General features: G+C 53.0%; 1 protein-coding gene and 1 long non-coding RNA gene across 2 annotated transcripts; both read right to left on the bottom strand.

Moving 5' to 3' along the window:
• Positions 1 to 255: 255 nt before the first annotated feature.
• Positions 256 to 1,372, bottom strand: LOC137463835 (uncharacterized). The gene is made up of 3 exons (XR_010993983.1): positions 1,173 to 1,372; positions 709 to 826; positions 256 to 331 (listed from the first exon to the last, which is right to left on the bottom strand). It is a non-coding gene; the product is annotated as an uncharacterized lncRNA (long non-coding RNA).
• Positions 1,373 to 4,595: 3,223 nt separating this feature from the next.
• On the bottom strand, positions 4,596 to 6,621 carry LOC137463857 (heat shock factor protein 5-like). Its single transcript, XM_068175246.1, has 2 exons — positions 6,018 to 6,621; positions 4,596 to 5,064 (listed from the first exon to the last, which is right to left on the bottom strand). The coding sequence occupies exons 1-2, from the start codon at positions 6,529 to 6,531 to the stop codon at positions 4,934 to 4,936; spliced, it is 645 nt and encodes a 214-aa protein (XP_068031347.1). The 5' UTR covers positions 6,532 to 6,621; the 3' UTR covers positions 4,596 to 4,933.
• Positions 6,622 to 22,825: the final 16,204 nt, after the last annotated feature.

The raw sequence follows: 22,825 nt of genomic DNA, 5'->3' as shown, positions 1-22,825 counted from the left end.
TAGCAACTGGAGGCGCACGCGCAGAGTACTCCCGGAAAAGCCACAAACGCGGAAGAAGGGGGAGAATAAAGGACCGTGGGAAAAGGGAAGCGGTGTGAGCCTTGGCGGAGCACTGACTCCCCGGCTGCACCCAGCGCTGTTTGCTTGTCATTGCTTGCTGTAATCAATAAAAATCCTTTTATCAGTCCCTAAAGGATCAGACAAATTATTTACTTTAACTTATAACACGTGTTCCCTGCTCCTGCTGCTTGCCCCATCTTCAAAGCCTCTCCCTCGGGCTCTTCCTCCCGTGCAGAGCAGCTCTCCTGGACAGGGACGGCAGATGGCACAGCTGGGAAGCAAAGGGAGCACTGAGTCAGTATGGGGACGTTTTCCTTGGCAGCAGCTGCACTTCCATCAGGGAAGGGAAGATCTCAGAGCCTCCCCAGGAGGGTTAGAAAGAAAAAGCAGCCGAGCGGGCCAGGCTGTGGTGAGCGCAGCCGCGGCGGGACTGTCCCGCAGCCCCGGCAGCCCGGCACAGCCGGCACAGCTCCCGGGCCCTGCCGGCACAGCTGCCTTGCCCAAGGACAGCCCCTGTGCCGGCCGGGGCAGCTGCGCTGAGCAGCCCCGGCACGGGCAGGGCCCGCTGCTGCCCCGCCGGGCAGTGCCCACGGCCACAGCCCACGCCACCCTCAGCCCCACCCTGCCTCCCCGGCCCTGTGGCCTCACCCGGGCTCTCTCCAGCGTGGCAGCAGCAGGTCCCCGTTCCCTGCTCTTGCTGCTGGCCTTCAGCTTCTCCCTGCTGGCTCCTGTCAGTCTCCGGCTGTCCTCAAGGTCTCCGCTGCAGCTGTGGCAAAAGCGGAGGCTCTGCAACTGGTTCCAAGGCCTGGCAGAGCTGCAGTCCCGGAGCCCTGTGTGCTCCCTGCCGGCCCCCTCCATCCCCTCAGCCCCGCCATGCTCTCGGCAAAGCCCCAGCCCCCTTCAGTTTCTTCAGCCCCTCACAGTCCTCTCAGCCCCTCAGTCCCGTCTGACCCATCCCGTCCCCCTAGACCCGCCACCCCTCGGCCTGTGCCACTTCCCTGTCACCTCAGTGCCACCATCGCCCTCGGCTGCCCCACAGCCCTCAGCCCCAGCAGCACCTCAGGGTCACCGTCCCTTCAGCGTCACCGCCCCCTCAGCCCCCTCAGTCTCACCGTCCTTCAGCAGCTCCTCAGGGGACACTGCCTGGGGCCACCGGCAGCTCCCACCGCTCCAGGGACACCCGGGGCTGGAACTGCTGCTCCGCCCGGCCCGGCCGCCAGCTCGGACCCAGCACAGGGAGAGGGGACACAGGGGGCACGGGGGAAAAGCAAGAGGTGAGGGAGGAAGCAGAGCAGGGGAAGATTTAAAAATGCAGCCTAGACCTACGCAGCTCCATCTATGCATCTAAACCTCCATGTAACTGTAACTAAATAGCAAAACATATTTACACATATATATAAATGTTACTCTATAAATATATAAATTTAAATCTCAAAATGTGTAAACATAACTACATATATGAAAATATAAATCTATCGCATCTATAATGATATATATAGGTTTAACTATATAAACACACCTCTATAAATCTATAAATGTATCTATATTGATATATAACTAGAACTGCAGAAATCTATAAATCTATGTATAAACAGAGGGATTCCACCTGCCCGATAGTCATAGGCTCTCCCTCTGATCCTCCTTCTTACGCAGGGCAGCCCTCCTGGCGAGGTAGATCAGGTGGATATCTGGGAAACAAAGGGAATGCTGGGTCAGTATTGGCCTCTGTGCATCTTTCCCTTTGGAAGTAACTGTCCTTCCACCAGGGACTGTCAGACATGGCCTGAAAGGCAGACTCTCACTTGGCAATTTGAAGCCTGCTCTTTAAAGAACAGGCATTCTTCCAAGTTTTTCAAAACTTATGAAGTATCCCAAAACTTTTAAGTATCCCAATAAACTCACAGCACTCACAGTGCAAATAGCACCCACGAGAGCTTGAAACACAGTCCCAGCTGCCACAGAGAAGCCCGGGATTGTTCTTTCTCTGAGGACAGACAGACCTCAGTCCTCATTGAAATGGCTGAAGCTGAGGGGTGCTGGGGGCTGAGTTATGAACAGGCACCATTCCCTGCCACCTACAAACTGCCCTCTGCAGTGAGCAACAGCTCCTCCAAAACAACCACCAGCTCTGGGATGAACAGCTGGGAGGGAAAGAGCTCCCTACCAGGCCTGCAGGCTGCACCAGCTTTGCACAAGAATGCAGATCCAAAGGGCTCTCTCTGTCCTTTAGTTCTCCCTAATTTGGGGTAATTTCAGTTTTTCCTTGAGCTACTGGATTTATGACTAATGATTTGTTTAGTCTCACAGCTTCTGCTGCTTGCATTTTTAATGTATCTCACAACAGCTACCAGCAGACTGGTACTACATTGATTTAATGCTTGGAGACAAAAAGCTCAGACTTCTACACTGGCTTTTTGCTGGGGTTTTCTTCTCTTGCTTCAAGAGTCACTCAGTGTTGCCTCCAGAGCACTGACACCCAGCAGCAAACTTATCCATGGACATCAGCACAAACCTGGGACACTGGAGCTGGTGACACAACTCCCACAAGGTCAGGTTTATTCCCTGCTCTCTTGCCACAGCAGAGGACTCGGTGTCAGAACCTCTGGAGAAGCATGGAGGGCAGAGCTCGGGCAGGTTGTGCATGTGCCTTTGAACTAAAGGCACCAGGAAGCACCAACCCTGCAGACAAGAACTCAACTCTTCTCGTCTCCCTTCCTGCCAGAGGCAGGCTCAGAGCAGCCGTCTCACACCTCTCTAAACCAATGGGGCTCTGTCCTTACCAAGCTCCTCGGGCTCCTGGGAATTGCTCCCACAGCTCTTGGTGCCAGGCAAAGCTCCCTCTGCTGCAGCTCTGTCCACAGGCTCCCCTTCTGAAGACTCAGGCACAACATTAATTTTGCCCTTGAAAGAGAAACAGAAAGAAAGAAACCCTTCTCACCAGTTACACAAAACATCTGGTCCAACAACTCTGTGGCTCACACTCTTAATCCCTTGCTCCTAACAAGAAGTCTGGGCCCCAAAGCCCTTCAAAAGTCAAAAAGATTTGACTTCTCAAACACCATCCAAAGGCTGTCAAAGGTGACAGTGTTGAACGTGGGGGTGACACTGAACACATGGAATGGCTGCTAAGGAAGGAGTCCTGCCAGCTCCTGGCACAGGGATGTGCTCCTCCCTGCACAGCCCTGAGCACAGCACTCTCATCCAGGCTGCAGCTTGGCAGGGACTGCGTGGGAACACACATCCCTTCCCGCAGAGACGCCCGAGAGCAAGGTGACTGAGCTCTGCAACGTGGACAGCAAGAGTGGCCAGTTTGCCCAGCTGAGGATTTCCCAGATGGAAACTGCACTGCAGGCCCCAGGTTACTGAGAGGACAAGAAAGCTGCAGCTGCAGCCCGGCCCCACCCACGGCTCTGGGAGCACCTACACGCATGGCAGGGTTCTCACAGCAGCAGCAGCTGCAGCCCAGCCCTGCTTTGCCTTGGCCTTGCCACCCAAAAGAGGCACAGCCCACATCTGCTGCTGGAACAGAGGCACCTCTCGCACACCCCTCCCTGCATGGGACACTCTGCCTTCAGTGGCAATTCTCCAAACACTCTTCTCTTCTTTCCCATCTAACAAAGCCTCTCAGAACCTACAAAGCTTCCACTTCCGCACCACAAATGCCCCTGCACGAGGAATTCTTCCCAGGAAAATGAGCACCCAAACTTGGCCAACACAGACTCACACCTTCTCATCCTTACTCAGGGGGGAGACTTTTTCATTCCCTCTTCTTTAGAAAATCTTGCTTTACCAAGAAAATCCTTCCCTGTCTGTTCACAGCTGAACTCAAGAAGCCTTTGCTTCTCAGCCCTGCAACAGCATTCAAAAGCTGTCAGTCCAGCCCCTTTCATCCCTGTCCAATGCAGTTACCTGAGCAGAGGGAGAAATCATCTCCTCCAGTGTCTCAAGCACCATGTCCAGATCCACTGGTGGCAATTCCTCTTCCCCAGGAGTATTCCACAGCCAGCCGGGGGCTGTCCATGCTGCATAACCAGCACTGCCAGCTGGACCACTGGGAGCTGAAGTGTCTGGGGTGGCTGCAAGAATCCAAACACATTGGTCAGGCTCCACAATGGGGCTTTGGGACGCAGAGCTCTAGTGCTGCCTTGGACCAAATATCACAGGAAGCACACAGCAACCTCAGTTCCAGAAATGTATTCAGACTTCCCAGGGGATTGCAAGAGCGAGTTCTTCCTCTCACAAAATACTTATCCTGATGGACATGTATATAGATGAAAGCATGGATTGTAAAATTGATAGAGACAGACACAGACACACACACACTTTATGATCACAGCCTTTTGCATCTTCCCAGCAGCTTTGGGATTTGGCTGCTTGAGTTTCTCATCACAAAAGACCACAGAATGTAGATTCACCCAGGAAGAGCCCAGATCCTCAGACACACTCACTGAAATTATACAGTGAGTTTATTCTGAAAACAGCCTTGTGGGCAAGGCCGCATTCTGCTGGTGCAGCGGTTCTGGAGCACACAGAGCTCATTTCAATGGCACGGCTTGATTTGCAGGGCAGACAGTCTCAAACATCTGCAATATTCTATCACCGTCCTAGTTTGGCTTCATTCAAAGGAAGAGGGGAGTGCACCTAACACTGACCACTTGTCAGGCAGTATTTTTTGCTTTGTGTTTGTACCCCTACAGAGAGGCTGTCTGGAAAATGCCCCCAACACCCTCCCAGTCTGCAGCAAGGACAGGAAAAGCAGGCAGAGTCTCTGTTTTCAAGGTCCTTCTTCCTAGGCGACTTGACACTTTCTACCTGATTCTCACTTGAGATCTACCCATGACAGAGCACTGCGGGAAAACACTTCAAAGGGTCATTAACCAGGACCTGTTTGAAGAGGAAGGCTAGAAACTCTTTCCCTGTCTGATGGGCTGCAGGCTGGCAAGTGCTGCTCTGAAGATGTGCAGCAGCTTCTCTGTGGAGAGGCCATGGAAGGGCTGTGATGGTCTACAGGAACCAGCGGAAGGATGAGCTCAGGTAGGCATTTAAGCTCCAGGGGAACCAGCTGAATGATAAGGTCACAGCTGAGATTAAATCTGCCCTTCCTGGTTGCTCTGATGAAACCCCAAGAAGTCCAGATGAGACAAAGACTTCCTTGGGGAGATGCTAGGAAAACCTCAGATTCCTGAGCACCTGTACTTTGCCTGGAAGCGCCTGGAGGCAGCTCTAAACCCTGAGGTGAGGAGCAGCGAGGTCCTGGTAGGAGAGCACTGTGTAGGAATGGGAAGAAGAAAGGAAGCAAAGGGAAAGCTGGTCTTTGGGCGTGTTTCCCTTGGCAGCAACTGTACATCTGTCAGGGAAAACAAAAGCCCCCATCCTCCCAAGCAGGGTGAGAAAAAAGAAAAAAGAAACAACCAACACGTTCAAGGGCTATTCAACTAGCAGCTGCTGGTCTAGTGAGCTCTCCCCTATTCGCTCAACTGTCTGGGAAAACTCTCCCGCGTTGCCCTTCCCTGGAAGGAGGCAACTGCCAGAAAGCCAACTGCCAGCTCTCTTCCCCACTGCCCCGGAGGGACGGGAGACTCCCTCCAGCTGGGCCGGAGCAGGACCGAGCCCTCGGCTCACACGCACTCACGGAGAGCTCCCCAAGCACCCCGGGGCCGCGCAAGGAGCAGCGGCAGCCAGGGCGCATGGCAGGGCCAGCTGCAGCCGAGCGGGCCAGGCTGTGGTGAGCGCAGCCGCGGCGGGACTGTCCCGCAGCCCCGGCAGCCCGGCACAGCCGGCACAGCTCCCGGGCCCTGCCGGCACAGCTGCCTTGCCCAAGGACAGCCCCTGTGCCGGCCGGGGCAGCTGCGCTGAGCAGCCCCAGCACGGGCAGGGCCCGCTGCTGCCCCGCCGGGCAGTGCCCACGGCCACAGCCCACGCCACCCTCCGCGCCCGGAGCTCCCACCCCGACTCACCGGCTCTGGGCGGCTGCCCGGCGGGGAAGGAGGGCACCTCCCGCTCCGTGCGCAGCTGCTGGAAGCGGCTGGGCTGGTGGCTGCGCACCTCCCGCCCCGCCGCCAGCCGCTGCCTGTTGGCCCTGGTCAGGCGCTTGATGCGGAGCAGGAGGTCGGGGCGGTCGCAGCGAAAGTTGGGGTTCCTGAAATGGAGCCAGCTGCCGGCATCGCCCGGCTCAGCTGAGCCAACCCGGCCCGGCACCTTGTGGAAGCCGTAGAGGTTGAGCTGCCGCACGAAGCTGCCGAACTGCGTGGCTTGGAAGGAGTCCGGGGCCGGCCCCGCCCCCTCCCTGCCCGCCCCGTGGGCGTCGCCCGGGCTGAGCAGCTCCCGCTCGAAGAGGGAGCGGTGGATGAGCAGCCCCCGGGCCCGGCTGTCCCAGCGCACGGAGCGGACGCGGGGGCTGTTCGCCAGGCGCCACAGCTTGGCGGGGAAGGCGCTGGCTCTGAGCCCGGCGGGCAGCGGCAGCTCCGCCATGGCGCCGCTCGCCGGCTGTCGCCACAACGGCCCCGGCGCAACGGCCGCGGCTGCGCCGGCGGCGCGCGGCCTGAGGGGGGCGCTGCGCTCGGGCCCGCGCGCGCCCAGCCGCACTGGGCGGGGCCGTGCCTGGGCTGTTCTTGTCAGGGGCAGTTCAAAGGCTGCAGGCGCATTGAGGAAGACATTCTACCTATTTGCACCTCCAACCTTTGAAAAGCCCTTGTGTATGAAAAGCTCTGCATCAGCACCAAAAGCTGGTCACAGTGAGACCCAGACGAATTAGCCTCAAGAGCTGGTCTTTGTTCCCTGCTCAGGGCTTGTTCTCTGATTTTGTGTGTCTGCTCCTTCCAGTGCAGGAACATGGGGAAGAGAAATTAGGATGTAAAACAAAGAAGTGGGATCCACAGGCCTGCACCTTGGCAGGTATAATAGATCTGGGATGTCCCCACATTCCTGACAAACTTGATGGGCAAGGCACTGAGGTCACTTTTGTTGCCTTCCCTTCCCCTGCTTCTCCCCTTCAGATAATCAGTTTTCTAGAAAGAGCTTTTTCTTTGTGTAGCATCTGGTACCTCACAACCTCCAACATGACTTGTTTGGAACACGTGAGTATTGCTCTTTTCATCAAAACACTAGGAAAGAAGTATTTCAGGCCAATTTTGTAAGTATTTTTATCAAGGCTTTTATGTTCTTATCTCTACACAGGAGCCCAGAAACATGTTATAAAAAAATTTTTAAAATGTTAGTCATATCTTAAACAAAAATGTTTTGCTTCAAAGCTCCAAACACCAAATCCTTCAACAAATCAGACCTCATCTAAAAGCAAAAATAGAAATGGAAAACTGTCAACCACCTAATAACTACTATTAAGCAAGTATTATTTCTGGTGGCTGTCAGAGGAGTTTCTCCCATGTCAAATGCAAAATACGGATTGCTGTGAATTAGTGCATCACCAACTGTGCCTTTTCCCAAAAGACTCAACTTACTGCTGCCCAACAAAGACATACTATTTTCTCCTTCAGCCACTGCTCCAGCCTGATCCCCTGGGGACAAGAGATTGCTGTGGGTTTCTGTGGGAAGGGGAGTGGCACAGGCACATCAGTGCCTGCAGACTGTGGCAGAGGGGAGGATCTGCTGTGACAGCAGGTGCACCGGAGACTGGAGATGAGGTTTTTTCTTTCTTGTCTAAGACACTGAATTTAGAGAATGTTTTCATAAAGAATACTGTCACCGCTTTACTTTTTTTACCCTAATACTTACTAGTCCTGATAAATGTTAATTATTTCCATACATTCTGTTTCTCGGTGGTTTAATTAAAAGCACAGAGAAATACAGTTATTTCAGAAATGAGCTTGAAATAAGCTGTTACTTTAGAACAAACCCAAAATTTTCATTGTTTCTAAGTGTTAAAATTATGTCCACCGAGAGAAACTCAGTCACTTCCAAAGTGAGCTTGAAATAAGCTTTTGTTTTAAAACAAAACCAAGACTTTTTTCTTGCTAAGGGAGAACAGGAGTTTCCCAAACTCCTCCGTGGAACTAATACAACTTGTCTGAAGTATCCATTTCCTGCCAGGAGCAGAGGGATGCCAACCTGGGCAGAGTTCACACAAAGCTCATTTCAGTAGAAAGGTGATACAAGAGTGACTGGGGACGGACAGAGGGGCTTTGCAGCTCTGCTGGGGCTGCAAAGTTCAGGCTGCTGTTCACAGCTGTAAAAGGAACTCCTGCTGCTGTAGCCAAGGTGTTTGAAGATGCAGACAGTTGTCAGGGTCTGTCTGAAAATCCCTCATGTTTGCCTCACGACTGTCTCCAAGGACTGAGACCCTAGACCCTGAAAGCAGCTCTAGCCTGGCTGAGGTGGAAAGTCTGACAAGCCTTAAGGACTGGTATGCAATGCCATGGGAACTCAGTGCAAGAACAATGGACTGGTCATGGTGGACTGAGTCCTAATCCGTTTGTCCTGTACCTTCGGTCCTGTACTCTTGGTCCCGCACCGACGCGACGGTTACAACTGGTTCCCAAAACAACGAGTCCACACCCACCGTGTAGCCAGGAGAGCTGCTGCTTTGGCCAGATGCCACCCGCTTTGAGGAACCCTATAAAAGACTGAAGGAGTTTTGAGGACTTTGTCCGGACCCCACCTGGAGAAGACAGCCTATGAGCATCTCGTCAAGCTCCGAGGGCCTCGTCTCTTCAGACTGGTAGCTATAATCCCCTTCCCCTCTTTCTCTATCTTTCACTCTATCTCTTTATTTCTCTCCCACTATCGCAGTTGTTGGCACCAAATAAAAGTGCATTTTTGTTTAAGCAAAGTGGTGTGTCCCCTGCTGTGTCTTTTGTGCTTTGAGATCTCCAAAAAGAACCTATCAGGGACCCTGCATGCACTTGCGGACCCTGACAGTATGGAATAACATGGACATAGAAAGTGTCAGTCCTGTTGCTTGCACGCTCCTTCCTTTCTATACAAGACACATCCATGCACACCCCCATGTACAGATACATTAAAACATCAGGGAGGGACAGAGATTTCCCACAGAGCTCTAACTTGGGCATAACTCACCTTGTAATCAGGCAGCCCGGGGATTTTTTTTCCCAGCTCTGTGTGAGAAGGTGTCCAGGAGCTGAAGGAGCGGCATTTAGAAGCAGTTTCAGGATTTCTAGGCAGGAAGTGGAGCTGACCACCATCCACGTAACTCGCTGTATTCATCAGGATGTGCTGCTGGTTCTTTGGGAATATGGCCCAATGGAGACACGAGCCTTGGAAAAATCCCAGCTCTCTGTGGGTTTGTGCAAAGGGGGAGCAGCAGAAACACTTTGTGTCTGCTTTGGGGACACAAGGCCCAAGGAGCTGCGGTGGCAGAGGGCGACCTGGGCTGGTGGCAGGAGAAGTCCTGGTTCATGACATCCCAGAGTGGCACAGGACAAAGCTCCAAGCACTCCCAACCCCACTGATGAAGGCTTTGTGATGCTGCACATCCTATAGGAAAAGCTGCTGTCACACAATGCACTGGGATTTGTAAGTTTCATTTTCAATACTTTAGGTCCAAGTTTCAAACTGCAATATTTTTGCACTCAAGACACAGTCGTGCACAATCCATCTCTCATCCTCCTATTGCTTCAACTCCAATTAAAAAAAAAATCCTAATATTCGAAACAAAACCCAAAGTCTTTAAAAAAAGGATGCTGAGGTCAGTCCGCAAGATGTATCCAGGCCATCAGAACATGCACAAAGTAAATGAGTTCTCCTTTTAAAAAGATCAGTTACCTCTTAATCTAAAGTTACAGAATATTTTAACTACACATTTGTTTCTTGTTTTTCATATTTTTCTCATTTTTCTTTTCCTTTCTTTTTTTAAGAAGATAACACATCCTGAAAAAGAAATGTACAGCAAAATGAGATACATTTCTGATAAACAATGGAAATATTTACTCCTCCGTTTACTTTTCTCTGGATACCCTGAGGTAAAAAATCTAGCAGATATGAGCAGAGGTGTCAAGTGTTTGCTTTGGACTAAGCTGGAGTTCAGCACTGCTGACATCCTGCTCCAGCCAAGAGTTGCAGAATTCTTTTGCACACCTCGAGCCATGTGTTTGCAGGCACAGCACCTGCAGTGCTGACACACCAGTGCACGTGAATAACTCTGTTACTCCCTCACAGAATTTGGGCTCTGCCCCAGAACGAGGTGCTCCAGCCCTTGGCTCCTGGTTCCCGTGGGGAGCAGCTCCCTTCCCTCTGGCTGAGCTGCTCAGGCAGAGCCTGGCAGCTCCGGGCCCTGCAGGGCTGAGGCTTTTCCCCGTGGCTGGGCACAGACGGATGGAGCTGCACTGCTGGACACGGGCACACAGAGGGACCAGCAGCAGCTGCCTTTGGCCACCTGAGGCTCCAAGGCCCAAACTCTGAGCAGACAGGGCTGGAAGAGACTCGCAGGCTCCCTGCTGGCTCTGCTGCCCCACTTGTGCCCACCTGGGAGCCCCCAGTGCCAGCAGGGACTTGAGATGGCAGCCCTGGGCTCCTGGAGGTTGTGCAAGGAACGGAGCTGGGGACTCCCTGTCCATGGGGAGCTTCCAGGTGGAAAAGGCTGCTGTGCCCAGGCAGCTCCAAGGGCAGAGAAAGGAGAGTCTCGTCCCCTGGATCCGTGCCAGTCCCACAGTCCTGGGCAGCAGCCACCGAGCCCTGGAGGAGCAGAGGGCACAGCAAGAGGAACAAAAGCAGGCAAGGTCAGAGACTGGAGAGAGCCAGACCCGGCAGCAGGAACAGCTGCTCCATTGCACTCTTGGAGAAAGCTCCTGGCTGGTTCAAAGCGCTGAAAGGCGTGCAGGGCAGAGAGGAGGCCACACCAAACACTGCTCCTGTTTCCACAGCCTCCCCTCTCCGTGTCCCAGAAGGAATTGGATGGACTGTGTTCTTCTCCCCGAGTCGTCCGGTTCAGCACGAGCAGCTGAGCACCAGGAGCTGAAGGAGCTGAAGTTATTATCTTCATAATAACTTTTATCTGTCATTCTTTCACATTTATCAATTCTTGTCCCCTAAGCGAGGTGCTGGCAGGCGGAAGAGGGAACTCAGTCCTGATACAGAGTCTCGTGCTCGCAACCTGAGCGTGTAAATAAATAATCCAAGCACTGATGGGATGGCAAAGGCTTGGCCTTGAGGGGGTGTTCAACCTGAGATCCTGCTCAGTGAATGTGGGAAATAGTAAAGGTAAGATGATTTTCAGAAAGCTTGGAAAGCAGGCCTTAGAAGCAGAAAGAGCAGAGAAACTTAGAGCTAGCTGCAGCTGCAAAGTCTGAAAGTAGAGAAAGTTACAATGGTATAGCAAGCAAGGACTTTAAACTGCTCCTCTGGCCCTTGTACCCCACTCTGCTGGGACAGCAACTCCAGGTCCTTCCTGAGGCTCTGGAAAGGAGCACAAAGGCACTGAACTCCAGAAACACAGAAACTTGGGAAGTGGAGAGGGACCCGGCACTGCGGGCAAGTGTCAGCGGGAGTGGATGGGGCTGGAGCAAAACATTCCTTCCTGCTTCTCCCTGAAGCAGGGACACAACCCTGTCCCACAGTGGGGGACACTCTCACCCCGGGCTGGCCACCAGCACCCAGGTTCTCCAAATCCCAGCAATGCCACAGAAAGGCAGTGACAGAAGGAGACATCATCCAGCCACAGGTCGTTCATGCTGGCAGCTCCCACCACTCCGCTCCTCACAGAAAACCTTGGAAAGGTGTCAGGAGCAGGGATGAGACACGGCCATGGACACATGACACAGGTGGCCAAGGCAGAGCAATATGGAAGTGCAGAAGTTTTCTTCTTTCTCCTATCAACATGCACTGGCGTGGACATGGCCTCCTGATGGAGGGTGACATCACCGAGCGCAGGATTGTGACATGTCCCCCCTCGCTGCTTAAATACAGATATGGGCAGAGCCGGTGCCAGTCTGGCTCTGGCCTGAACTCCTACCGAGCCTGACTGCAAGGTGTGGAGGGTCAAGCCAGGTTTCTCTGGTGCTGAGTGGTGCCCGTTCTTGGCAGGTCCCAGTGGCAGTCCCAGAGCAACCAGCAGGGTTTCCCCAGCCCTGCCTGGCTGGGGCAGAGCGTACTTGCAGCACTGACAGGAAACGTCCCCTGGTCAGACGTGGGCAGGTGACAGGGCTTTAGGGAGGTGGGAGGGTGTCCTTCTCCTTCCTCCCCTCTCCTGCAGGGTGTGACACCGGCAACAGAGAGCAGCCCCTGATCCTCAGCCCTCCCCAACATGCTGCAGCAGCCAAATATGGCCACAGAGACAGATGGCAACTGTGCCATCTGCCAGGACACCTGGGATGACGTGGCTTCTACTCTGCCCTGTGGCCACCAGTTCTGCCGGAGCTGCATCCTGCGGTGGGCACAGACAAATCCATCATGCCCACTGTGCAGAGGAGCAATAGAGACTGTCAGGTTTTCTGATGATGCCGGTGACTCTCTAGAGATTGTCATCACAGCCCCTGAGCAGCTGCCAGCAGCCACGAGCTCATCAGAGCGAGTTCCCGGCAGCCAGGACGAGAACAACCCCCATGGCCCTGTGCCGGCCCATCCCTCTTCTCCTCAGGAGACACCAGCCAGAGCTGTCGGCGGTGTCCTGCCCAAGGTCTGGGCAGGACTTTTCCGTCAACGACGGGAACTTCTGGACCCTGTGCGGACTTGGCTGAACCAGAGGATGGAGGCCATCCAAAGGGAGCAGTGGTGGATGGCAAGGAGCACAGAGTGCCATCCTGTATGTTCTCTGTGTGTGTGGACCAGACCAGGAGGACATGATCCAGAGTCTGCAGGGCTTCCTGGAGGAACACACAGTGCCACTGGTCCAGGGCACCATCGACATCACTGTGAGACACTGCAGCTCAGGGGCCCAGAGTCTGCTGCACTCCCACGCTGCCGCAGATGAGGATGACAGCCCAGCAGCCAGCAGCTGCTCCAGCAGCTCCAGTTCCATCTTCTCCAGCTCCCCCAGCCTCTCCAGACCCAACAGCCACAGTTCCCCCAGCTTCTCCAGCCCAAACAACCCCAACTCCTCCAGCCCTAACAGCCCCAGACCCAGCTCTTGGACTCTACCCAGCAGCCCTCAAGTCCCCACAGAGGAAGAAGAGGAAGCTGCCACAACGGAGGCCACCCCCAGCAGGGGTCAAAGCCATCCCCCAGTTGTGCCGGTGTCCCCAGAGCCTATTCCAAGTGAATACACTATATTTAAAAAGACAGTGAGAAAGGATTTTTTAGGTCCTGTTTTTTTTTTTTTTCTGTTAATACATTGATATGTACAATCTCCAATTGACACTGAATCCAAGTACCTCCTCTTGCAGTTGGAATAGATATGAAAATCAAGACCCTTCATGGCTGACAATCAATCAGACTCTGTCCCTACCCCACCCCACCATCTCCCCCATCCAAGCCCTGGCACTCAGAGCAGCCTTGTGCAAATCTGAGCTCCCTCCAGCCCAGGCTGCACCTGCAGGTTTCAGCTCCTTGGCTCCCATTCCCACCTACTTTCCTTGGACAAGGAGCTGCCCGAGACACAGAGGGATGTTCATTTCTTGTCATCCAGCAAAGCCAAGGGAAGGCACAGCTCCATCAAATGCAAAAGTCATTCCTCTGCTGGATATTAAATCCACTTTGCACAGCAGACAGTCTCAGAGCAATGGAAAACACCTTCTGTGCCCAGCACAGATCCCAAGGCCCCCCAAACCCTCCCTGCCCTGATTCTGCCCTGATTTGCTCTTTGCACACAGGAGTCACAGGCTGAAGTCAGGAGCTCCCTCCATGCCCAGAGGGAGGAAAAGAGGGAAAGTGGATGAAGAGCTCTCCTGTGCAGAGCCAAGGTCCAAGTGCCCCTGCAGTGGGAACCACAACTCATCAGGTTTGTGTCCTTTGGGCTCAGGGATGGTGACACTCAGAGGCACAGAAAGGTTTCTTGCCAACAAACACAAGTTGAACATTTGAACAGTTTAATAACCATCACAGCTCTTCCCTCAGCTCTCTGTGATGTCCCAGCAGCATCTGACATGTCCCCCATCCCCAAGGGATTTCTGTACAGGAACAGTTTTAGACAAAGACATAAGAAAAGCCAATTCTATTATAGATTTAAAAATAGTAAGATATAATTCATATTTATTTGAACTTCAGAAAGATTGGGCCACTCCCTGATGTGCAAAACAGTGAAACCAGTCTGTTGAGAGACATTTGAATGACCAGAAAGCATCTGGAGGGGGAAATCTGGGTGCAACGGGAAGTACAAAGATCCACCTGGTCTAGTGCAGAGATGTCCTTAGACATGGCCATTTCAACAGGAGAACTGGAAACACCTGAAGGAAGAGGGAGAGGAAAGAATAAACAGAATATTGGTGACTCAAGAAGATGGGAAGATCAGTATTTCTTCTCCTTCTGCCATCAGTACTTCAGAAAATTGGTGTTTCTTAAAAGTACTGAAGTGACGCAGATACTAAAAATGTGCTTGTATAATATGAAATGTACAAGTATTAAAACCTATACCCCCTTCGAGGAAGACATCAGCTGTGTGCCCTCGAACAGGCAGTGCCACTTGTGCCCTGAGGTACCGAGCTGGGATTGGATCTCTCAGAGAGGAGCTGAGGGGGAGCAGAGCACCTTGCAAGCTGCAGGTCCCTGCCAGCCCCGCAGGGCTCCTGTGCCATCAACATCTGCTCTGCTCCAGCCTGAAACAGGGCCCAGCATGGTGCTGGGACCATCAGAGAGCTGAGGTGTGTGCTGGAATTCAATGCCCTCCCCATGGCGCAGCAGCCCTGCATTTCCCTGCTCCAGCCTTGGTCTCCAGCACAGCCACGGAGGCTCTTTGGGCTCCTGAGTGTTCCTGCTGTGTCCATGCCCCCAAGGGCACAGAGCAGCCTCCTCTCTCGGGCACTTGCCTGTTTTCCATGCCTTGCACAGGCGCTGGCCCTGCCCCACAAGGCCTGGGCTGAGTCCTGCCCTGCACGCTCAGCCAGGCTGGGATGGACACTGATGGTTTCTGTGCCAGGCTCTCTGAGCCCAGCCCAGCTCCCTGCAAGCTCTGCCAGCTGCCCTGAGCTCTGTGCAGCACCAAGGGCCTCTCCCCAGCACAGCCCAGCCGGCTCTGGCCCCACAGCTCTGCTCAGCCCAGGCTGCTCTGGCCACTGGCCCCACGGCCTCAGCCCCTGGCCAGGGCACAGCAGCAGCTGCAGCTCAGCCAGGACTCAGCCCCAGCCATGGGGGAAGGGGCTTGGCCAAGGCCAAAGGAGGCTCCCTGGGTGCCCTGCTCCCCTCGGGCTGAGGTGCTGAGAGCTCTGCAGCCCCTGCTGCCATCCCATCTGCCCAGGCCAGCACAAGAGCCCGGCCTTGGGGCCCTCCAGAGCTGCTCCTGCTCCAGGCCCAGGGCCCATCCCAGAGCTGGGGCAGCCACAAAGCTGTCTTAGGGTGACGTTATGGTGCTTGTATCCCCAGTCATGTGTTCTGTTTATGCCTGATATTATGTTCTGCACCTTCAGGACTGACTCTGAAAATGAAGGATTGTTTTGTCTTTTTATCAGTCGGCTCAACTCCCCCCATGGTCTGTGTATAGGAGAGGCTTGGCTTGCTTGCTTGCTTGCTTTTCGCTTTTCTTTTGCTTTTGCTTATTAGTTAGTTTAGCTAGGCTAGGCAGTCCAATTTTTACCCTGGATTGTTTTTTTTCCTCCTTCCCTTTCCCCTTCCTGAATAGCATCTGAACCTGCTCCAGACCGGGACCTGGGAAACACCAAGAGACACCGAGAGCCTGCACTTTGTGACCTGCAGCAGCCATCCCCAGCACCGGAGACCAAAAACTGGGCAACCACCCCCAGGAGAGACTTTCTGAATTTGTCATCTCTTCAGAACAGTGAAAGAGTTTTGTCATCTGGTGTTGTTTTTGTACTGGGGAGTGTTTTGCTTGTTAAATAAACAGGTTTTTTTCCACTACTCTCCGAGGGAGTTCTTCCCGAACCAGGTGGGGAAGGGGCCGTGAAGATTTGCTTTCTGGGGGCTCCTTCCAGAGGTCTTCTCCCAAATTTGCCCTAATCTAGGACAAACTAATCTGTGCCCATTTCTGGTCATTGCTTCTCTGATGGGGATGGAGCCTCAGCCACTTGGAGGTTGCTAATGAATTTTACTACTCCAGAGGCCTATTCTTTCTTGAGCTCTTCAGTTCAGGAATTCAGTGAGAAAGGCTCATAAAGATTTGTTTAAAACTTCCAAACAAGAAAAGCCCATGGGAATAATTGACGTTTTCAATTCTTCTGTGATGAATTAGACAGATTTCAGTAGTGTATTTAAAGTGAATATACTGTTTTGAAAACTATGCAGAGAGAACTCTTTTGTCCTCTTTTCTTTTCCAGTTTATACTGTTTATAGATTAATATCAAATATGTCCAATTGATATTGACCCCCAGCACCTCCTAATACAGTCTGAATTAATGTGTAAATCAAGACCCTCCATGGCTGACAATCGATAACACTTTGTCCCCAACCCCTCCCCACCATTTCCCTCATCCAACCCCTGGCACTCAGAGCAGCTGAGGAATGGAGTCACACCCAGGGGTGTCCCCATGGCTCAGGACTGGGGCCAGGTCAGTGAAATCTCTTGATTGCTGATCTGGACGAGGCCATCGAGGGCACCCTCAGTCAGTTCCCAGGTGAGCCCAAGCTGGGTGGGAGTGTGGCTGTGCTGGAGGGCAGGAAGCTCTGCAGAGGGATCTGGACAGGCTGGAGCCATGGGCCCAGGACAATTGGATGAGGTTCACCAAGGCCAAGGGCCGGGTCCTGCCCTGGGCTCACAACCACCCCAAATCCCTGGCCGTGCCCTGCCCCTGATCCCCACAGCCTGTCCTGTTTCCTTCATCCCTGCATTGCCAGGGACTTTCTGGGACAAGGGAGCTCTGCTCTGGGGATGGAGGGAGGTCCAAGCGCCACCACTGGAGTGGGAACCACAACTCATCAGGTTTGTGTCCTTTGGGGGTCAGGAACTGGTGAGACTCAGAGGCACAGAAAGTTTCTCTTCATGACCAACAGACCACGGTTGAACAGGACACAATTTAATAACAATCACGCTCTTCCCTGAGCAATGTGCAACGTCCCAGCAGTGTCTGATGAGTCCACCATCCACAAGTGATTTCCATACTAGATTTGATTTTAGACAAACGTGGTTCTGTGGTAGAAACAAACACAATTAAGTTCTTGTATCAGGATGCTCGTCCTGGAGTGAGGGCAAAACAGCTCAAACAATTCCTGATTTGCAAAGGTGTCAGTGGTGGATGGAGAAGGGAGGTCAGGCAGATTTTGGTGTTGAGGAAATGCTGAAACCAGCCTGACTCATTTTAACTTCTCCTGCCCTGGCTGATCTCCCCTCTTTCCCCTTCCACCCATTGGCTTTTATCTCCCACCAGGCCCCCGGTGAAGAGCCTGGCTCTGTGTTCTCCATCCCCTCCTCGCTGGCACTGCCAGGCTGGGATGAGGAGCCCCTCAGCCTTCCTTGCTCCAGGCTGGACAAGCCCAGCTCCCTCAGCCTCTGCTCACAGCCCAAGGGCTCCAGCCCCACCTTGGAGGCCCTTCCCTAACCCTGCTCCAGCTGCCAGACATCTTTCCTGCCCTGGGGAACCCAACCCAGGCCACAGGGACCTGGATAATCCACGTCCTTGATGTCCTGGTCACACAGCCCTGGCCCCTTTTCCCCATGTCAGGCTCTGGGGTGGATCCTGTGGAACATCCTTTGGTGGAGGCTGTGGCTCCAGGTGGACCGGGGGACACCGGGGGACAGGGACCCCGCTGGGCATGAACAGCATTGGACTTGTTGGGAGAAACTGTGAATGGGAGCTGGGGCGGAGTGACCAACCCAGTGACCTCACACAGCCCTCCTGGGATGTCACACAGCTCCTCTGTGATTCCACAGCCTGCTCTGAGATATCATAGCCCATTCTCTAATGTCACACAGCTGGTCTCTGATGTCACAGCCAACTCTGTGATGTCATAATCTGCTCTGTGATTTCAGACCTCTGTCCCATGATGTCACAGCCGGCTCTGTGATGTCACAGAGGCAATCTATGATGCCATAGCTTCTCAATGACCTCACATAACCCACTCTGTGATGTCATAGCTCACCCTGTGACCTCATGTTACCAGATGATAAATTGTCTCCACCAGGTGAGCTGACACCTGGAGCTTGTTCTCCAAAACCCCAGGCCTATGGAAACCACACAATGGCCATTGTGTCAGAAGGGGAACTGGAAGTTCACCAGCCTCAGTGTCCTGACAGCTCAGCCAGGCCCATGGGAACATTGGGGTCCACGACCACCAGGGACCACCAGAGAGACCCCCAGGACAGAAGTACACATGGGAAAAGGGGAGGGAAAATATGTTAATGATTCTGGGGAAATGATTATCAGATGTGTGTTTAGTCCAGGTCAATCAATGAATATGTGTGCAAAATACAGAATATGAACAGAAACTTTCCTGTACTCAGCATGCTCGGCTTTGGGAGGAGCTATCCCCCGTGCATCCGGCTGAATAAAGAATGCTGCTTCTTAATGCTGCATTGGTGTGAAGGAGTTTTCTGTTTTGCCGAATTTTTGGTAACACTCCCACTCCCAAGGAAAGCTCTGTCTCCTGCTGCTCACAAACAGAGAAGGGCTGGTGGCAGATGTGGGGGTTGGAGGCTGCCTGGGGCACAGTGACCATAAAATAATCAAGTTTTCAATGATCTGTGAAAGAAGGAGGGGCAGCAACAAAACTGCCACACTGGAATTAGGAAGGGCAGACTTTGGCCTATTTAGGATGGAGATTTGGGGAGTACCAAATCAGGTACTGATTTTTTAATGGGAAACAGCCCTTAAAAACAAAGGGGTCCAGGGTGGATGGACACATTTCAAGAAAGTAATCTTAAGGGGGAAGGAGCAGCCTGTCCCAGTGTGGCCAAAGATGAGCTGGTGAGGAAAATGACTGCCCTGGCTGCCCGTGGAGCTTTTGTGGGAACTTAAGGGAAAAAAGAGTGTGCATTAACTTTGGACAAATGGTCAGGCAACTTAGCAAGTATTTGAGGATGTTGTCAGGTCATGCAGTAAAAAAAAAAAAGAAAGAGATGTAATCTGAATTAGAGATTAACCTGGCCACTTCTGTGAAAAATAATAAAAATGTGTCTATGAATAAATTAATGGCAAAATGTGGAATAAGGTGAACCCCTACTCTTTATTGGATGCAGTGGAGAATATAGGAACTAAAGATAAGGAAAAGTCCAAGCTACTTAACTCCTTGTTTGTATCAATTTTCAATATTAGGACAGGATGTCATCAGGACAAGAGTTCTCCTGAGCTGGCAGATGGGGTCAGAATGCAGAACAGGCCTCTGGAATCCAGGAGGAAGCAGCTGGGGACCTGTTGGGCCACTCAGATACTCACAGGTGTATGGGATCAGATGGGATCCATCCTAGGGGGATGAGGGAGCTGGTGGATGAGCTCCCCAAGCTGCTCTCCATCATTTACCATCAGTCCTGGCTCACAAGGGAGGTCCCAGAACACTGGAGGTGCCAGTGTGAGCCCATCCCCAAGAAGGGCTGGAAGGAGGATCTGGGGAACTCCACGCCTGTCAGCCTGACCTCGGTGCCCGGCAAGGTTCTGGAACAGATCACCCTGAGTGCCATCACAGGGCACCCACAGGATGGCCGAGGGGTCAGAGCCAGCCAGCGTGGATTTCAGTATCAGCATGGATGATCTGCATGAGGGGATTGAGTCCAGCATCAGCAAATTTGCAGATGACACCAAGGTGGGTGTGGGTGTGGATGTGCTGGAGGATAGGAGGGCTCTGCAGAGGGACCTGGACAGGCTGGATCCAGGGGCCAGATCCAACAAGGTGAGGTTTAACAAGTCCAAGTGCCAGGAACATCACTCTGGCTACAACAACCCCTGCAGAGCTACAGGCTGGGAACTCTCATCTGGCTACATCTGGCTGACTCTCCAGATCCAGGGGATCATAACGAATCTGAAGTGGCCCCTGGCTTGGGAGAAGGGGTTGGGAGGGATTTTTATTATTACCTCCTCGAGTAGGTACCCACTCCCACTCCCCTTCATCAGCCAGGTGTCCTTCTATAGCCTGACAGTGGGAGGAGTGGGAGACAGCAGGAACCAAGGAGAGCATTGCTGCACTGCCAGACCTCATGGAACCAAGGATCCATTGTGACACTGCAGGGCCCTGGGGCACCACGGTGCCATTGTGACACTGCAGGGCCCAAGGATCCAAGGGACTTTGTGACACCAGAGGGACATTGTGACACTGGGAGGCCTCATGGAATCATGGACACCATTGGGACACTCTGGGGATTCATGGAACCATGGTGACACCAAGTTGTCTGGGGGTGTTGATCTGCTGGAAGGCAGGAGGGCTCTGCAGAGGGACCTGGACAGGCTGGATCCAGGGGCCAGATCCAACAAGGTGAGGTTTAACAAGTCCAAGTGCCAGGTCCTGCACTTTGGCCACAACAACCCCTGCAGAGCTACAGGCTGGGGACAGAGTGGCTGGACAGCAGCCAGGCAGAAAGGGACCTGCAGGGACTGATGGACAGCAGGCTGGACATGAGCCAGCAGTGTGCCCAGGTGGCCAAGAAGGCCAATGGCTCCTGGCCTGGATCAGGAATGGAGTGGCCAGCAGGACCAGGGCTTCTGTGCCAGCCCTGATCTGCCCCCAGCTCTGCACACAGACATTGCTGCTGTACCTCCAGAGGAGGGAACAAAAGGAGGATCTCTGGTGAAAACTTTCCTGTGAGATCCTTTAGTTCATTTAAAGCCACTGAGAGCACAGCTCCTCATTGACACAGTCTGGGGCCACAGCAAAGGTAGAGAGAAACAAAATGAGAAATGGCACAAGGAATGGCCTTTGTGGACAATCTTAAAAAACTAAAACACAGGGGAAAAACCCCACAACCAAACCAACAGGAACAATCAAAGATGACTTTTCTTACAAATGATTTGCAGAAGCTGGCCAGCAATTTTGTCAATGCTACCCAGAGTGCTTTTGTCACAGGAAACTCAGACTTTTTGTCACAGGCATCATGATTGGCAGATCTTGAAATGCTCTCAAGTCCCTGAGCACTAAGTCACGGAGAATTAAAGCCACACAGGCCACATCTGCAGTGCTCAAACACAGCCCTGTTGATGCTGCTGCTGCTTCTGCTGAAATAGAATCAGCTGACAGAGGCCATCACAGAAATTGCCTCTGGAGTGTCAAATACAATGAAAAAATCCACCAGGAGAAAGAGAAACCAGAACTTCTCGACACACTTCATTGTTTCTTCCTAGCAGCAGCAGAAAATGGAGATGCCCAGAGATATTCCCAGCTGCTGCTGATCCCAGTGGAGCCCAGCCTGCTGCCCAGTCCCAGCGGGAACCTGAGCCCAGCCCAGGGAGCTCCCGCAGTGTCGGGAGCTCAGCGCACGCGGGGCCAGGCCCAGAGCCCCGGGCACAGCTGCCCATTGCGGGGCAGCGGCGCAGACGGAATTTCCTGCGGCCCAAACCTCCTGCTCCTGCCTCACAGCACCCAGCGTTCTCCCCCTCCTGCTCCTCTCCCAGCACAGCACACATTCCAGCTCGGAGGAGGCTTCCCCAGAGAGGGCTCCGGCTCCTGTTTCAGCCTCAGTGTCCCTGCAGAGAAGCAGGGCATCTTTCAGGCACTTCCACAAGCTCCGGGTTCCCATTTCATGGGGATTCTAGCATGAAAATAGCCTTGTTAGGAAGGACAAAAGCGGAAGGAGTGGTGTCGCTGTAGAGCAGGACGGGAACAAAAATGACTCAAAATCAAAGGCAAAGAGAGTGAACTCTGATTTATTTCAAATGCACCGCTCTGTTTATAGAGAACATCGTGCGGACTGATTTCGTTGGTCTTAGAGTAAAAACATCTCACACCATTGGTGTGCAGTGAATGACGCACAGTGGCAGAACCTATCTATAAACAATGTGAACAACAAGATAGATTAGAGAATTATTTACATTCTCTCCCAACTGTCTCCCAGGCTCTCGCCTGGTTAGAAAACCTTCTCTTTTTCTCTCTGACTGAACTGAGAATATCCACATTTGCCTTCCTGATGAACTTTTTCCAGGAAGTTGGCACTATGTGCTGGGACCCATGGTGGGCTGGGTGGGAAAAACACTTTGGCACTTTTGCACAGAGCTTCCTTGGGGATGTTGAGGGGAGGAACAAAGGTGGGACAAGAGAGAGCTGCAGATCATTGAGAGAGGAACAAGGGTAGGCAAAGTCAAGGGGCAAAGGCATTAAGAAGGCCTTTGTGTCCAGGGACATCTGCATGGAAACCACCAGGCCTCTGGCAGAAAGGCGGCCATGCCCACCAGGCCTTTGTGACCCGTGGTGACATCGTGCCCCGAGGCCATTGTGACACATGTGCATGTCATGACCCTGCTGCCCCACCACCCATGCCAACAGCAAGGCAGCCTGGTCAGGGAGAGCGGGCTGAGGAAGGATGACAGCATTGCCTTTTGGTCTGCACAGATGTTGACTTTAGGTGTGGGCTGCTTTCACAGCATCACAGAATGACTGGGTTGGAAGAGACCTTCAAGATCATCAAGTCTAACCCATGCCCTAAACACCTTAACTGACCCATGGCACCAAGTGCCATATCCAGTCTTTTTGTGAACATTCCCAGGGATGATGACTCCCCCACCTCCCCAGGCAGGCCATTCCAATATTTTATCAGTCTTTTTGTGAAAAACTTCCTCCTAGTATCCAACCTATATTTCCGCTGACACAGCTTGAGACTGTGTCCTCACGTTCTGAC

This window comes from Anomalospiza imberbis, chromosome 30, assembly GCF_031753505.1.
Source record: "Anomalospiza imberbis isolate Cuckoo-Finch-1a 21T00152 chromosome 30, ASM3175350v1, whole genome shotgun sequence".
In the NCBI taxonomy this organism is placed as follows: Eukaryota; Metazoa; Chordata; class Aves; order Passeriformes; family Viduidae; genus Anomalospiza; species Anomalospiza imberbis.
This window is presented reverse-complemented; position numbering and strand designations above follow the sequence as displayed.